Source organism: Vespa mandarinia, chromosome 16, assembly GCF_050613455.1.
Source record: "Vespa mandarinia isolate Hongniang chromosome 16, ASM5061345v1, whole genome shotgun sequence".
NCBI lineage: Eukaryota > Metazoa > Arthropoda > Insecta > Hymenoptera > Vespidae > Vespa > Vespa mandarinia.
In genome coordinates this window covers 889432-907500 of record NC_140825.1, presented here as the reverse complement: position 1 = coordinate 907500, position 18069 = coordinate 889432, and the positions used below count along the sequence as shown (strand labels likewise).

Below are 18069 nucleotides of genomic sequence, written 5' to 3'. Positions count from 1 at the left end.
TTTCAAAACACTTTGTAGGATTATATTTAAGATTTGCAGTTTTTTAATCTAAGGGATTTGTAAGTTTACAAAATAGAGAAAAAGAAAAGAAAATCATTAAGAAGTCTTGGAAAAGGGGCTAATTGATTTTTTAAAAAGTCATTTGGATACTTTTCTTGATACACCTAGGGACTTTTGGCTCAGCCTATATAATAAAAAATATAATCTTACGAAAAACATTCTTTTTTTCTTTTTTTTTTTTCCGAGACAAATAGAGATATAGAAAGAAAAGATAATTCGATAAAATTGACCAAAATATTATTGTAAATAATAAAGTTGGCAAGACAAGATCGAGCATGAGGATTAATATCATGAATTTAATGGAAAAATTTAGTTAGAGGGTAATTAAGACAAAATTCATAGAGTAATTAAGAAAGAATTCATTCATCAATCTTATATATATATATATATATATATATATATATATATATATATATGTATATATAAAAGATTAAAAAATGGGACAGATAAATAATAATACATTTATACGTACGTATGAAATACGGGTTCCTTAGCGCAAACGAGAGAGTTTCTTTTAACTGAGAAATATTCGCAAAGGAAAGACGAGAAGATTTTGTTTCTTTTTTGTGACAAAGATGAGAACGAGGATATTATGTATGTGTGTGTGCGTGTGCCTATAGTTAATTAACTGCTTCCCTTAGTTAGACTCCTCCTTTCCTTCTTTGTGCATATATATATATATATATATATATTTATCGTTCAACCTCGTAAACGCGCCTCTCTCTTTCGTCTTTCCTCAATCCGTTATAATACGAAGTACGTACATATATCATTATTTCTTGTATCTTTTCTCATTCTTCATTTTTTTTTTTAACCTTTTGCACCATGAGATCATCATCGGCTACGTTCCAATTTATTCAATTGATCCGATCAATCATTTAAAAATTATTCAGAGGGAAAATCTTGAATTATTATTTCAATTAGATTATTTATATTATTATTATTATTATTATTATTATTATTATTATTATTATTATTATTATTATTATTATTATTATTATTACTATCATTATAATAATTGCAGATAGTTAAACATTTTTATGTATATTTATTTTCTATTTTTTGTAATATTAAACTATTATGACATACTAAATATTGTGCAATTATTATTATGATACTACAAATGAATTATTTTACTATTAGATTATTTCTAAAAAGGATTAGAGTAAAATTCTTCCATCCAATGTTAATTAACACGAATTACATATTATCTATACATTCATAGATAATTACTTTTTATATATATGTGCAACATTATCTTTTATCCACGTATAATAATATTACATTACAAAACATTAGCAACATTTAGTAATAATAATAATAATAATAATAATAATAATAATAATAATAATAAGTAGAATAATACATTCTTTAGAAATAAAACATCTATGTAAACGGTACGTACTCCATATCGATGAGAATAATTTTATGTTGCAAAAGATTAAAAAAAGAAAAAAGAAAATAGGAAAAGTAAGAAAGAAAGAGAAAAAAAAACAAATTGTGTTCGCCGTATCGAAGAGTGCAAAAAAAGAAAGAAAGAAAAAAAGAAAAAAAGAAAAAAAATAAATAAAAAAGAAAAACGAAAGAAAATAAAATAGATGGAAAATGAAGAAGAAAAGAAAAATAAAAGAGAAATGAATAAATAAATAAATAAACAGAGAGTCGAAGTACGAATGCACGATGCTATTTATGTGTACAAAGATTCACCTCGAGATCCATGGTGCCGTATTGGCTATGGGGTGGCGGCAAGTGACGGGGATGAAGGGGGTGTAACTGTTGGCCCCCGGCGTTGAACTGCTGATGATGAAGAGAGGGTTGATGATCGCCACCAAGGGTGTGCCTTCTCGGCTCGTCCCTCGAACGACTCCCACCACCACCACCACCACTACCCGAACCGACCCTTCCACCTCCGATTTCGTTTCCTCCGACACCACCACCCCCACCGACTCCACCACCGATCCCAACCACACCTCCTCCTCCACCGCCACCTCCTCCGCCACCACCTCCTCCTCCTCCAATTCCTCCGCCTCCAGCACCGCCGCCGATGCTACCGCCGCCCCCGCCCCCGATACCGCCTCCACCACCTCCCCCGATGCTCCGTCTACCCGGCGTAAGAGTAAGCTCGTTCGAGCCGACTTCACCCTCCACCCTGCCGGATCCACCTGGAAAATTTATTGACAATTTCTCCTTAATGCGATATAACGTTACCATTTCTTTTTTTATTTTTTCTTTTTTACTTATTATAAACTTATATTATTTATACTTATATACTTATCATAAAGACTTTTTTCTCTCTTTTATTTTCTTTTCTTATACGGAATATACTTTTACGATACGTTTTGATTTTCAAAATGAATTATTTCTTTCTTTTTCTTTCTTGTTAACTGTTTGATTCATCAGTAAATGCAGTTTTATTTTGCAGAGAGTGAGAAAGAGAGAGAGAGAGAGAGAGAGAGAGAGAGAGAGAGAGAGAGAGAGAGAGAGAGAGAGAGAGAGAGAGAGAAAGAGAGATCACCAAATCAATTTGACAGATTTATTGAAATATTTCTCTTTAATACACTCTTTAATTATGTTCCAATAAAATAATTTATATTCGTTGAGTAATTTTTTTTTCCTTTTTTTTTTTTTTTTTTTTAAGTATTTGAAATATATCTTTTCGGTATGTTTTAATTTTCAGAAATATTTTCTTCCTTTTTTCTTTTTTTCTTCTTTTTTAACGTAACAGCTCAACATGTCCGCCGTTTCGCTTTTTCACAGATTTTTATAATTAATTTCGTTCAGGGAAGTTTTATTTTTTTGCAAAATATTAAACAACAAATAAATTTAATACGGATTAAAAAGAAAAAGAAAAAAAGTTTCTGGATTATCGAAGAGTTTTTGAAAGTTTTCTTAAAAAACGAATTACTCTTTTACACGACGTTTTTTAGGCGCCATTTTACAAACTAGGCTTTGTAATTTGAAAAGAAACAAAAAAAAAAATAAATAAATAAATAAATAAGAAAAAAAATAAATAAATAAAAGAAAATATAAAAGAGGAAAAGTCAATTCAAAATGTCTTCGGAATGAGTAAACGATTTTTAAAATCATCTAAGAACATTTGGCCCAGCCTGCAGTTATTCATAGAACTGACATCATCGTTCTATAAAGTACATCGTATAAAAGCTTTTATAGTACTGAAGTTTTTTAAAAAGCGACTGACACAAAAGGAATTATAGTTTGTCGATCTATTTTTTCTAAAACTAGAACGAGTGTTGACCGATACTAAAGAGAAAGGGAGGAGGGGGAGAGGAGGGAGAAAGAGAGCGATATAGAGTAATGCGTTAGCATGAAAATAACCGGAAATAGTTATATGTTGGTAATGGTGCGAAAAGCTTCCAGAGCTACTTCTCAACACCAAAAATAATCCTACTTGTCTGTTGGATATCTGTATGTATAATTTTTTTCTATTTTTTTTTTCGATTACTGATAGACACCCACATGATTAGAATTCTGTTTCCATAAAATACATTGGATATTTTTTTTCCTTCTTTTGTTTTTTTTTCTTCATTTTTGATTAGATTCAATTAGGTAGCAATAAATCATTAAAATTCGTTGATTTATTAAACGTTTAAATTGAATGTGATTTCAATGTTCTTTTTTTTTTTCAATCATTTTGTTTTTTTCTTTTTTTTTTTTTAATTACTATTAACCTTGATCGAGCCTCAGGGAATAATTATTTTAACACGATAACACAAGATAATGAAGAACAATTCTATTTATCTACTTGTTGATTTTTTTCTTTTTCTTTTTTTTTTTTTTTTGATAACTATAGAGAACTAAAATAGGTCACACAAAAAATCATTATCGATTCGTGTGTAAATAATTATTCGTAATACGATTTTACTTTTCTATATAAATTATCTGACGAATCCGGATCTTTAGAATTTTCTTTTCTATTCTTATCTTTTATTTTCTTCCTTCTTTTTCTCATTATTCTAACCAAACGCGATTATTATTTTAATAGGACGATTTTTCTCTAATAATGTCAAATGAGGGAGTGAGAGAGAGAGAGAGAGAGAGAGAGAGAGAGAGAGAGAGAGAGAGAAAAAGAAAAAGAGAAAAAGAGAGAGAGAGAGAAAAAGAGAGAAAGAGATATAGTAGAAATGAGAAAGCGTCGAATTGTCGTAGCTTGAAAATTTGTGCACGGAAATAGGTCGGTTGTCGCAAACGACATGGTCAAAGGGGACCGAAGAGTTAGCTCGCTACTGAGCTGACGAAGGAGAGAGAGAGAGAGAGAGAGAGAGAGAGAGAGAGAGAGAGAGAGAGGGAGAGAGAGAGAGAGACAGAGAAGGAAGGAAACTTCTGCTCGGCATGACGTTGTCGAGTCTATCGTCCAATTAATGACGAGACTCGAATTCTGGTACACCAGAGAGAACGTTGGCCAAAGTACGACGTATCTCTGGACCGTAGTCTCCTATGCGTGCTTTGCGGATTTCAAGTAGAATGATTTAGTCAGTAATCTAACGTTTAAAGCAACGATGACGTATATATATATACGATATACGATATATGTATATATATATATATGTATATATATACGATAGATTTTTTATTTTTCCATTTATACAGTGAACTAGTTTGATAAAGATAAAAGATGAAAGAAAGAAAAATATATTAGCATACATTATTCATATGCTACTATAATTAATTTTATGATAGCGCATGAAATTCTGTAAGTTTAGAATTACGTATTATATATTTATACATACGTGTATTTTTTTCTTTCTTCTTTATGTTGTTTCTTTTTTCTCTTTCTTTTTTTTTCTTTTTTTTTTTTTTTTTTTTATTTATTTATTTTAATTTTATTCTATTATCATTATATTGATTATTTCATTCATCATATAATAAAATTTGACTTGATTTGAATAACATAGTCATTTTTACAATCGAAATACTATAACTTATACTTGTTATAAGTAAAAATATTATATAAAATAAATGGTATAATGATATAACGATGTAAAACTTAAGCAATATTTAATTATATCGTTTATTATATTATAGGATACACACCTTTATAATATTAAAATATATCGTTAATCTATATTAGAATATAATATTATATGATAATAGTTATCAATTATACTGTAACATTAATATCTTTGGAATTTTTTTTTTTTTAACCCGCGAAAAGAAAAAGAATTGCTTAATAAATAAAGTTTTATAATTAATGACCTAATTAAATAAATTAATACATCGATTACATATGCAATTAATAATGCTTTTATTTAATTTTCTTACTTTTTCTCTCTCTCTCTCTCTCTCTCTCTCCCTCTTTTCTTTAAGATTCATTTATGACAACATATTATTTATATTACTGTCAAGTCGATAGTAAATATGCTATATGGCTGGAATAGTCATTCGTCATTGTATAGTAAATATAAACGTTCAGTAAAACGTTTCTCTCTTATCCAAATTCAACAAAATTTATTTTTATCTCGTTTTCCCACTTTCTCTCTCTCTCTCTCTCTCTTTCTTTTTATCTCGATCTTTTATATCGTTCAATATTTCTACGTATATGATTAATCTCTTTATCACGTAACGTCGTTCAACGTTTGAACACAACTTAAACGCCATCCTTTGAATCAATATTTCAATATATTCAAAAATGCAATTATATACGGATTTAATGAAAAGTAAGGGTAAAAAAATAAATACAAAAAGAAAAAAAAAAAAAGAAAAAAAAAGCAAGAAGAAAATTAGATTCCACTACCTTTCAATTGATCGTTCGGTCGTTTCACTAAAAACTCGTAGTTTAGTTATTTAATACGAACATGTCAGTCGTCGGGATTAGAAAAGTTTAAAAATAAAAAGATATCAAATTTTACACTATCTTTCGATTAATTATTTCACTAAAACTTTTTTCGCATGATTTCTTTCTTTTGCATGTACGTTCAATAGAAAATAATACGTCGTTGTTGGAAAGAAGGGATTAAAAAGAGAGAGAGAGAGAGAGAGAGAGAGAGAAAAAAAGGAAAAAAAAGGAAAGGACAAACAGAAAAAGAAAAACAGAAAAAGAAAAAGTAAATGGAAAACAATGGACGAAAAAAAAAAAAAAAGAGGAAAAGGAAAGAAAAATCAAAGAACCCTCAAGAAATTTGTGAACGTCGACAATGTTTCGTATAATACACCAAAGTAGAAAATAGCACTATATTATAGTTAACGTTTAGTCAGACTGGTGACCGAACGAGGGCACGATGCGTACTGCGAGAGTAAAGTTTATTTTCAGAGCCGTGAACGCGTGCTAGCGTCAGAAATCTAATCTATCGGTCGGAAATTCGAACGATAACGTTGAGAGAGAGACAGAGAGAGGCAGAGAGACAGAGAGAGAGAGAGAGAGAGAGAGAGAGAGAGAGAGAGAGAGAGAGAGAGAGAGAGAATGAGACAGAGTCAGAGATATAGATAGAGATAGAGAGATAGATAAATTGCTTGAACGAGAAAGAGAGAGAGAGAGAGAGAGAGGGGAAGTGAGAGATATAGATTGCTTGAGAATGAGTGAGAGAGAATGATAGAGGGAGGGAGGAACGGAGAGAGGAATATAACGATGGCAATGGCCGTTTCGAACCGATCGATTCTTGAACGAGCTGTCCGCGATTAGGTTGATATCTCGAGGGATAGTAAATCCTGGACAAACTGTTGCGCAGAACGTTCCGTTCTTAAGTACATGAACGATGCATGCTCTCGAACGGATTGAGTATCCTCTTGGAATGGTCGTCTTTAAATAGACGTAAGGAGTATCATCGTCTCTCTCTCTCTCTCACTCTCTCACTCTCTCTCTCTCTCTCTCTCTCTCTCTCTCTCTCTCTCTCTCTCTCTCACTCTTTCTTCCTCTTTTTCTCTCTTTCTCTCTACACTAACGCTTAAGGAAATCTTAGAAGAGAGCATGGTTAGGTTCGATGTACGCAACACAACCAACGACCCTGATCGTGATCATGATCATGATCGTGATCGTGATCGTGATCGTGATTGTGATTGTAATAGTATCGTGATCGAGTCATGCGTGCATACATGCATACGTATGTATACATATACATATATATATATATATATATATATATATATATATATATATATATACAGACATAGATCGATATTACGAAGATAAATCGATCCTAAAATGAAGCCTTAATAGGTTAATGCATTTGTCAAATTTTAGAAAGGATAAAAAGCAGACGGGAACAGGAGGAAAAAGTTACTAAGTGATTTTTAAAATCAATTAATCATTTTACGAGATTACGGAACCACCATGTAGAATTTCGTTGGAGCTTCTAGTTTTGACGTGTTTAAGCCTGTAGTTTTATAATATGAAACAAAAGTTAGCAACGACAGCGACGCGAAAAAGTGTAATTCATTTTTTTTATGTTTCAATTTTTTTTTTTTTTTTTTTTCTTCGTATTTTTTTTTTTTTTTTTTTTTTTTTTTTTTTTGTTTAGTAACCCAGGAACTTTTGACCCATTCTACATAACGAATACGATTTTGTAATTCATTATAAATTGTAATAATACATTAATCGAATTGATTTTTCTTCGTGGCATTTCTCTTCCGTTATTGATCATTTCTATTAAGGATTTTTATTAGGAACTATTAGTATACGTGAAGATATTAGAATAGATAGTTTTACGTTAGGCAACATATTCTATTACAAATATTACGAATTAATGTCAGATTTTGCCTACATTTTTTTACATTTTTCTAAGTACATGCAAAGAGAGAAAAAAAAATGAAATGATTAAAACGAAACGAAAAATTAGAGACAATAGACTTTCGGACTGTTATTCCTTCGTAAACGTTGTTCTCAGATTTTCCTTGATTATTTCAACACTACGAACAATCGATCAAAATTGATTAAGGGATTAAGTAAAGTCGGAGGTGTGATAATTTTTAAAAAACCGATTTCAAGAGAGAGAGAGAGAGAGAGAGAGAGAGAGAGAGAGAGTTAAACACATCACATCAAGTGGATGCATCGAATCTACTTTGCAAAAAAAAATATGTACCAAAAAGCAAAAAAAAATATAGGGGAGGGGCGGGAAGAAGTCGATAGCCGATTAAGCAGCTATTTGTGCACGTTCCAAGAACGACTACGAGGGCTTTCTTTATTCCAACGTTATAAAGAGAGAGAGAGAGAAAGAGAGAGAGAGAGAGAGAGAGAGAGAGAGAGAGAGAGAGAGAACTTAGGAACAATGGGTGAAGGGTAGGGCAGAATCGAGCGAGCGAATGAGAGAAGGCAAAGAGAGAGAAGAAAGAAAGAAAGAGAGAGAGAGAGAAAGAGAGAGAGAGAAGCCTCCGGAGAGGTTGGCTATCGTCGTCGTTGCATACGTACATAGCCAGGCCCATTCCTTTAATTTCACCCTTCTGCAAACCCTCGACCAATGTCGTCCTCCTCGTCTCTCACATTCACCGCATCACTCGAGTTTCCATCATTTCTCAGTTTCGAAAGAAGAAAGAGAAGGTAAAAAAGAAGAAAAAAAGAAAAAAGAATATATATATATATATATATATATATATATACATGCAAGAGGAAGTTACTACCCCTCGCAATTTTCTTTCGTTCTTTCTTTTTTTATATTCTTTTTTTTTTATCTCTTTTTTTTCTTTCTCAGTATCGATGACAGGAACGATTACTGATTCTTTCCACGAATATAATAATCCTTTATTTTTATTGATTGTTAATTATTGTTATTGTTTGCTATTATTATTATTATTATTATTATTATTATTATTATTATTATTATTATTATTGTCGCCTGCATCGTCGTCGTCATCGTCGTTGTCGTTATTATTTGATGGGGGAAAGATTCACGAATAATATTACACGCATACATAAAGAAATAGATAGAGAGATGACAGACATAAATATAGATACAGAGACACAGACGGATACAGACACATAGAACGAGGAAGTAAATCGACGTTCCGGAAAACGGAAGAGCGGAAGAGACGAACGCGTCATCGATCGGCCAGTGCGAGCGACTAGCCGACGTGCGACGGAAGCGAATAACCGGAGAGTCTGATCGATTCGTTCGTTGCCATAAAACAACGCGACAAAAGGGGGATGAATTAATTAATATTTTTTTTTTTCTTCTTTTCTTTTTGGGAGCGAATTTTTTTTTTCTCCTCTCTCTCAACCTACCTACCTTTCTTTCTTTCTGTAAATTATAAGATACGATAAATGTTTAGAGATGATCCATGTTCAACGATTTTCGTCCATTAAGATTTTTATGGTTCTCTCTCTCTCTCTCTCTCTCTTCCCCTTTCTCTTCCTCCCTCTTTCTTTCTCACACACATACGCGCGCACACACATACACACACACACACATACACACTACGTCCACGAGTAACTAGGAATATTTAAGAATGTCGGAGTCGTGCAACAAGAAACAATGAATTATTAATCGAACGGAAATATAAAGCTTCCCCGGCATTTCTAACACGTGGTATTTCACTAAACAACACGCGTATTTTCTTACGAAATTTGGGTAACGTGTTCAGGGGGGAAAAAAAAAGAAAAAAAAAAGAAAAAAAAAATAGGAAAAGAAGGAAAAAAAGGAGGAACGATTAAAAGAAATAGAGAAAGAAAAGGAAGAATAAGATGAGGACGAAGATCAAGATCAATAGTAAAAAAAAGAAGAAGAAATGTTGAAGATAATGAATCTCTCTCTCTCTCTCTCTCTTTCTCTCTCTCTCTCTCTTGAGGAAGTCGAAAGACGAGTCCGAGTAGTAACCGTGACATTGAAAGGTGTCTCAAAGCGAGCGCCATTAATTCGCCTCGCTAAGTCTATTCGTTCTTTGAATCGATTTAAAGAGATAGAAGATAGAAAAAAAAAAAAAGAAATAGATAGACAGACGTACAGGCAGACAGACAAATGTACAGACAGATTGACATATGTACAGACAGACAGACAGACAGACAGGCAAACAGACAGACAGAGACAGACAGACAGACAGACAGAGACAGACAGACAGACAGATAGAGACAGACAGACAGGGAGACAGACAGAGAGAGAGAAAGAGAGAGAGAGAGAGAGAGAGAGAGAGAGAAAGAGAAAGAGAGAGAACGTCTCGTTACTTACGTCATTTCCTTCTTGAATAAACGATTATGAGGCACTATGGAGAGATATATCGAGAAGTTTTTCTCGTCTACAAGAGTAAGAAAAAAAAAAAACAGGAAAGAAACAGAAACAAAAAAAAAAAAAATTGGAAAAAAAAGAGAGAAAATAAAAACAAACAGAAAAAAAAGGAAGAAAGAAAGAAAAAAAAAAAGAAGCGCGAACGAAAGAAACTCTGTTCACTGTATCCACCGTTGGGGTGTAAAAGTTTTTTTTAACGATAAGATAGAGAAAGAACGCGTGTGAGACGACCGTCCGTCGCGACCGCCGCCACCACCGCCGCCGCCGCCACCGCCATTGCCACCGCCTCCACCACCACCACCACCATCACCATCGCCGAACACCGCCGAACACCACCACCACCACCACCACCACTAACCACCGCCTCCGACGACGTCGCCACTATGCAAGAACATTCTCTCCCTTCGTTCTCCACCACCAGCACCACCACCACCACCACCACCACCACCTCCTCCTCCTTCACCATCATCACCGCCATCTCCACCACTAACCATTGCCGTGCTATCTCTCTCTCTCTCTCTCTCTCTCTCTCTTTCTCTCTCTCTCTCTCTCTCTCTCTCTCTCTCTCTCTCCCCATCTTCTCCTCTTACTCTTTCTCCTTCTCCTTTTCCTTCTCCTCCTCCTCTTCCTTCTCCTCCTTTTCCTCTTCCGTCTCTCGAAACTCATCTATTGTCCGTCTCGAGCGCACGAGATCGAGCGTGCGCGGTTCTACGTTTCGCATGCTAGGGGAATAGCCGACGCCAACGCCAACGCCAACACCGACGCCGACGCTGACGCCGACGCCGAACGTCGACGCCGACGCCAACGACCATGCTTTTATAATCAATATCGGTAGTCGGAGAATTTGTGCTCGTGATCTCTCTCTTTCTTTCTCTCTCTCTCTCTCTCTCTTTCTCTCTCTATCTCTCTTGGAGTCTCTCTTTCTTTCTTTCTTTCTTTCTTTCTTTTATTTTAATACTTAGGACGAGAATATATAGAGAGTGCACTTTTCTTTTGCGTCTCACTCCATTCTCTCTCGCGTGTACCATATTTTAATTCGTTTTAATTTTAAATAATTAACTTATAAACGATAATTTACATTAAAAGAGAATAAGGGGAAATAAATGTGAGAAAAGAGATCGACGAATATCTTACATATATACGAGGATAATATTTTTCTTTTCTTTTCTTTTTTTTTTCTTTTCTTTTCTTTTCTTTTTTTTTTTTTTCCTTTGAAAATTTCGATCGAAGGATATTTATTATTGAAAGATATTTTAATGATGAAATCTTTAAATTGAAAGGAAACGAACGAAATTTGAGAAGAAAGGGAGAAAGACGAGAATGAGAAGAAGAAGAAAAGAAAGGAGGAGAAAAAGGAGGAGAAAAAGGAGGAGAAAAAGGAAGAGAAGGAGGAGGAGGAGAAGCAGATTTCGATCGAGTCGATGCTCGCGCGCGTTTCCTTAGCTCGGCTCAACTCGGCTTAACTCGGGCCGATTCGGGTCTTCGACTTTACTCGACTCGACTCGACTCGACTCTACTCGACTCGACTCGACTCAACTCGACTCGACTCGACTCGACTCGACTCGACTCGACTCGATTCGATTCGATTCGATTCGATTCGATTTGATTCGCAATCACGAACAACTTCGTTGTATATCGTACCTCGCCGGAAACTGGCGATAGGGTGTGGCGTGTCTACCGTTTAAAAAGACTGCCACGCGGTTCGGTAAGTTTCATCGAATGATCAACTGTGGCGCTAGCGATGCCAGCGACACAGCGCTGTCCCTTTAACTATGGTGACCTCTCTCGGGTTAAAGGATACAACTACTTTATGGATATCCTGACACTTTTTATCCGGCGAGCCAATTTTCAGTTTCGAATTTTATTTTTTCATTACATTTTTCTTTTTTTTTCCTTCTTTCTTTCTTTCTTTTTTCTTTTTTTTTTCTTTTAAAGAAAAAAGAGGAAAAGAAAAAAGGAAAAAAAGAAGAAAAGGACACCTCATTTTTTCTCCGCTATACTTTGCGCTTTTCCTCACACTTGTTCGATTTGTTTTATTTGAATAGGAATATTCCGCGATCTTACTCATTGCCCAATCCAATAGTTCTATATCTATTCTTTTTTGTTATTTTTAGTATTATGAATAGATTTTAGTATTTTAAATCTATATAATAATAATAATAATAATAATAATAATAATAATAATAATAATAATAATAATAATAATAATAATAATAATATTTTTACTTTATAATAGTATTAAATATATCTCTGTGCTATTATGTATGTCTGTAATATACGATATAGTAGTTTTTCTAATATAGTTTAATATTGATATATCTCTAATAATATCAATATTTTAAAGCCATTAAATCGTTAAATGAGAGAAAAACCAGATCGTTTCATGATCAATTGTCAAAAAAAAAAAAAAAAGAAAAAAAGAAAAAAAAGAAAAAAAAAAAAAGAAAAAAAAACGGAGGCAAAAAAAGAAGATACCGATTCAATTACGTAAAAATTTTGAAATTTTGACGTATATGACAGAGAAAAACGTACAGAATTATTCTAGAAAAAAAAAAAAAAAAAAGAAAAAAAAAGTCCAATCGAAACCAGGGAACATATCGATAAAAATTATTAGAATAAAGTCGGCATAAAACGAATAAAAAAAAAAAAAAAAAAAAGAAAAAAAAATAGAAAGAAAAAAAAAGACGCGTAAATAAATAATCATAAAAATTCCAAACATTATCGTAAGATATTTTGAACTAATTAAAATCAATATCGAAAGAAAAGTATTTAATATGAATGAATTAATTTAAATCGATCATATTGAAAGAGAAAAAGTAATTATGGTAGTGTTGATTTTCAACGAGAGTTACAGGTCATTGATATCGGGAATAGAAACGTTCGAAGGGGATGAAATCCGAACTAGGGAGGGAAACCCGACAAACGTCTCGACGATTCTAAGGGTTAACTTCTCCTCTCTGACGCCTCTATTTAAACGAATAGAAGAGAGAAAATGTGAAACTGTCATTCGTAAGATTCGACTTTTTAATAAGATAAGAAAAGATAGGATACAGGAATAAATAAGGGACAGATAGAGACAGATAGATAGATGGATAGAAAGAAAGAGAGAGAAAGAGAGATAGAGACTTACCGGTATCGTTTGACTGTCGACCCTTTCCATCTGGATTCCACTCTTCCTCTGTAAAAAAAAAGAAGAAAACAAAGAATATAGATAAAATTTATGAAATTGTAAAAGAAAATGATTTTATAATAGATCACCCCTATCGATATACCACCCTACTATACTTTTTTTTAGGCAACTTTTTTTTTAAGGGAACGAAAGATAAATTCGAACGAAAGATTTACTATCACATTTAATATCTCGCTTATAACAGATCTTATTATTTTACTTTTGTTTTGAATTTTTTTTCTGTTTTTCGTTTTCATTTATTTTCTTTTCTTTTTCTTATCTTGTTTTTTTCTTTTTCTTTCTTTTCTTTTTTTCTTTCTTTTCTTTTTTTTTAGGAATTTTTATATTTCAAAAATTGTTGTATGCGTTAGCGATAAATACAAAAGAAGAAAAAAAAAAAGAGAACACATTGCCACTTTTTCAAGAATTTATCAATATATCTTTCAAAGCGAACACACTTTCATATTTTTTTTCATTACCTTCGTAAAATTGTCTAAATGAAAATTTATACTTTGATGCGTTATCTAACAAATAAACATGAATATTTAATATAAAGAATAACAAAAGAAAAAGAAAAAAAAACAAAAAAAAAAGAGAGAGAAGAAAAAAAAAAGAATAAACAAATAAAAAAGGACGTTAGAAATTTTAAGGAGGTCGATATCTTCTTAGAATTTTTTCAATAAACGACTTTGCGTCCTCTTAATATTTTTTTCTAAGTGGATGCCTGCAATATCTCTGCGGAAAAGAAGACTCTCCCGATGAAAAAGAAAAATGAATAAATAAAAAAAGAAAAAAAGAAGGAAGAAGATAAAAAAAAAAAAAAAAAGAAAAAAGCAAAAATGAAAAAAAGAAGCAAGGGCGTCTTTTGGTTTAAACGGGTTATGAAAGATGGTAATCGTATGAGTATGTATAGTACTGCCGAGGCATACCAGGTATATATACACTTTGCATATTTTACGGATAACGGGGCATACACCTACTCTTGTTTTCGCAGGACCGTAGATATACGCGTTCGTAAATTTATAAAGATCCAGGAGACGTTCTCTTCTGTTCTCGGTCACGAGGGAGTTATGAATTTAGATTTATCCCGTGACAACCTATTTTCTTTTGAAGTATTCGTTAGATAAGAAAATCTATCGTTAATTGTATCCAGGACAAGGAACCATAACTAAATTGGTTCTTTGTCGACGAAGAGTTGTTTTTTTTTCTTCTTTCTTTCTTTTTTTTCCTTAAAAAAAAATTTGTCAATATCTCCTTTCCTTCGAAATATCTTTTCATTGGATTAAGTACGTTTCTTAATTTGTAAATATAATTAATTACATATATATGACGTGGTATATTAATTGAATGATTCATCATTGATTCGTTCTTTGTCATTAAAATTTTAATTTATTAAAAAAAAAAAAAAAAGAAAAAAAAGAAAAAGAGAAGAGAAAGATAATATTAAATTCGAGCAATTTCTTTGGAATTTTCTGCAAAGTGCATGTTCTTCCCTTTTGCGAAAGATCGTTTAATATTTCAATTTTATTTATTTATTTATTTATTTATTATTTTTTTTTCTTCAATGATGATAAAAACATAATTTCAATATAATCATTGAAACTCGCAAATATACTATTTTCATTATATTAATTTAAATAAAGGAACTTTCGTTAGATGATGAACATAATTGGACGGTTTTCATCTTGATCGCAAAACTTTCGCACTTTTTGATATATAACAAAATTTTAACTTATTAAATATTATATTATACAAATTAGACTTTAACCAATTATTATTGAATTTGTTAATATAAATTAAATTTATAAATGCAATGATGAAAAAGAGAGAGAGAGAGAGAGAGAGAGAGAGAGAGAGAGAGATAAGTTTGAACACAAGTTATGCAAAAAGGTCAAGTTAGACGATTAAATATCTTTCGGTATATTTACGAAATAAAAAAAGGGAAAAGGTAGCGAAGAGTGTTAAAGAAGATCTAAGGAAAAAGATATAAGAAAGTTCGCTCGAAGCTGTAAGCTCTTCCTTAGTTTTTTTCTTCTTTTTTTTTTTTTTTTTTTTTTTCTTTTCATCGTTCTCCTTTTCAGTAGCGTAACCCCGTTTACGACACCGACAAGAAATATCTTATTTTTCTTTTCTCCCTCTCTCTCTCTCTCTCTCTCTCTCTCTCTCTCTCTCTTTCTCTCTCTCTCTCTCTCTCTCTCTATTTCTCTACCTTCTTTTTTTTTTTTAACCCTTCCTCTATTTTCTTTCTCACGTCAAACTTAGTTTCCTTTTCGAATGTATACGAAAGTACCTCGGAGGTACATAGAAAATTTCTACCACATTCGTAGTATTTCTTTTCATTGAATTACAAATTTCTTCTATCTATCATTAGTTTGGTGTAGATAAAAAAAAGAAAAAAAAAGAAAAAAAAAAAAAAAAAAAAAAAGAAAAAAAAGAAAAAAAATTATCGATAATTAATTAATATAAAAATGTTTAAATGACGCAACTAACTCTTCGCATCGAATTAACTGTATAATAATAATTATATTCTCTATAGTTAATCCTACCCTTTAATAATCGTCATAGCAATTTCAAACATGTTTAATTGATATAAACTTGATTGAATCAAAAAGGGATCGATAATTAATTAATATCTGAATGTTTAAACGATGCGAACTTACTCTTATATCGAATTAAATCTATAATAATTACAATACTGTAACAAATTGGCTAGACTTCGTCTTTCTTTCTTTCTTTCTTTCTTTCTTTTTTTTTTTATTTTCTTTTTTGTAATCGTTATAGCTATTTCATATATTATAAAAAGTAAATAAGAAATTATTGTCAATAGACATTTCTCATTCTAATCGTTATAACAACTAAACAAAACGTATCAAAAAAAAAAAAAAGAAAAAAAAAACAATAAAAAAGATCATTCTAATTTTTACACTTCACTTTAAAAAATTTTGTACAATAAAAAATTCAAACTTTAGCTTCTACATAAAGCATACATATTAAACAATATGATAAACAAAAATAAATAAAAAGAAGAAGAAAAAGAAGAAGAAGAAGAAGAAGTAGAAGAAGTAGGTGTGGCCAAGGAAAAAGTTATATTATATTTCACGGAATTTTCGCTCGTACTATTAAAATTTTCTTTTTTAAAAGAAATAAAGAAAGAACTACGTCAAACGTTCTTATCGTTTAAGCGACAAATGAAAGCATCGTTATCCGAGAGCAAATGACTTTTTATACAGATCCAATGGCTTCGAATAACTTCGCAGAAGGATCACCCAGTAGAGGAGAGACGAGAAATTTATTTGTCCGTTGAATCGTGGATGAAGCTTTGAGGTGATGCTGAGAACGATGATGAGAGAGATGAGAGGCGAAAGGAAATGATAGGAGGTTGGGGCAGGTCATGGAAGAGAGATAGATTGGGAATGGAGGGGGGGGGCGGAAGGTAGGGTGGAGTGAAGGGGGAAAAGGGAAATGGACTTGAAGGGAATTTACGGAAGCGAACTAACTCTCGATGAAACTTTTTTTTATTTTTTTATTTTTTTTTTATTTCTTTTTTTTATTTCTTTCTTTTTCTCTGTCCGATGCTCTCCGATTGGATCTTAACGGTTTGACTAACTGAGGGCTTAAAATTAATAGAAAGATTTTTTCTTTGTTTGTTTGTTTGTTTTTTTGTTTGTAATTTTTTTCTTTTTTTTTTTTTTTTTTTTTTTGTTGAACGAGAAGGAAAAGGAGGGTGGATTAAATGGGTAGGAGTGGTTCGATGGTTTGGATTGCGTTTGGATTGGAATCCGAAATTGGTTTACCTGAAGTTTCCGAATCTGATCCCGAGGCAGGGCTTACGTCCACGCTGTGCCTAGATCCTTGACAACATTCGCTGCACTTACTGCACATTCTCTTTCGTTTTTCTATTTGATCAACGTAAGACCACGCTTTTCTATAGTTCTTTTTTTATTATTTCCTTTCTTTTTATCCCTTTCGTTTTTTGATTTCGCTTAATATATATGTAATTTAAAACGTTCGCACCAATCGTCGTCGGATTGTCACGGTCTATCTTTTCATTTTTTTACAACGTAGAAAATGAAAGTTTACGCGCGCTCCGGCACACACGTACGCACACACACGCACAAAGACATACACACTTTGAATTGATGATCTTTAATAATGATAATGATAATGATGATGATGATGATGATGATAATAGTAATGATAATGATAAAACATTTTAACATCGTTTTTATGCACTCGATCGTATAACGTAAATATAATTAATTCATGAATGATCGTGAAAGAGTATTTTGCTAATAAATTACGAAAAAGAAAAGAAAAAGAGAAAGGAAAAGAAAAATCGGTAAGAGGATTATGATCGAATGAAGAAGAAGAAAAAAATTCTCGTTAAATTAAGTAAATAAACAAATGTATGAATGAATGAATGAATGAATGAATGAATGAAATAAAAAAAAGAAATAACTAATCGTGTTTCGAGTTAAAAGAAGAACAGATAAAAAACGAAACTAGAATAATTGAAGAGGAAATAATTGGATTTGGAGCCAATGCATCTTTATGCATTTAAACGCATCGAACTTGCAAACTCGAAGAAAAAGGGGCGTCGTCGAAGTCGTACGTCGTGATTGTAGTAGTCGTAATAGTAGTTCCAGTCCTAGTCATAGTCATAGTCATAGTCAT

The 18069-nt window shown here is 32.1% G+C and overlaps 2 protein-coding genes across 12 annotated transcripts in view; both read right to left on the bottom strand.

Annotated features, from left to right (window-relative positions):
* The window catches only part of LOC118442177 (coiled-coil domain-containing protein AGAP005037-like), a 58073-nt gene extending 56042 nt beyond the window's left edge, over positions 1-2031 (bottom strand). For 8 of the 11 annotated variants that reach the window (XM_085661892.1, XM_085661895.1, XM_085661888.1 and 5 more), the window contains exon 1: positions 1768-2031. In XM_085661892.1, coding sequence (XP_085518018.1) covers positions 1768-1779 — 12 coding nt within the window. In that variant the 5' untranslated portion in view covers positions 1780-2031. The remainder of the gene's footprint in view (positions 1-1767) is intronic. The other 3 variants (XM_085661889.1, XM_085661894.1, XM_085661896.1) reach the window with 1 other exon arrangement.
* The window catches only part of LOC146872487 (uncharacterized), a 37855-nt gene continuing 21578 nt past the window's right edge, over positions 1793-18069 (bottom strand). The window contains exons 2-4 of the mRNA XM_085662005.1: positions 13357-13404; positions 1950-2222; positions 1793-1854 (exon numbers count right to left, since the gene is read on the bottom strand). Of these exons, the coding sequence (XP_085518131.1) occupies positions 1793-1854; positions 1950-2222; positions 13357-13404 (383 nt within the window). The remainder of the gene's footprint in view (positions 1855-1949; positions 2223-13356; positions 13405-18069) is intronic.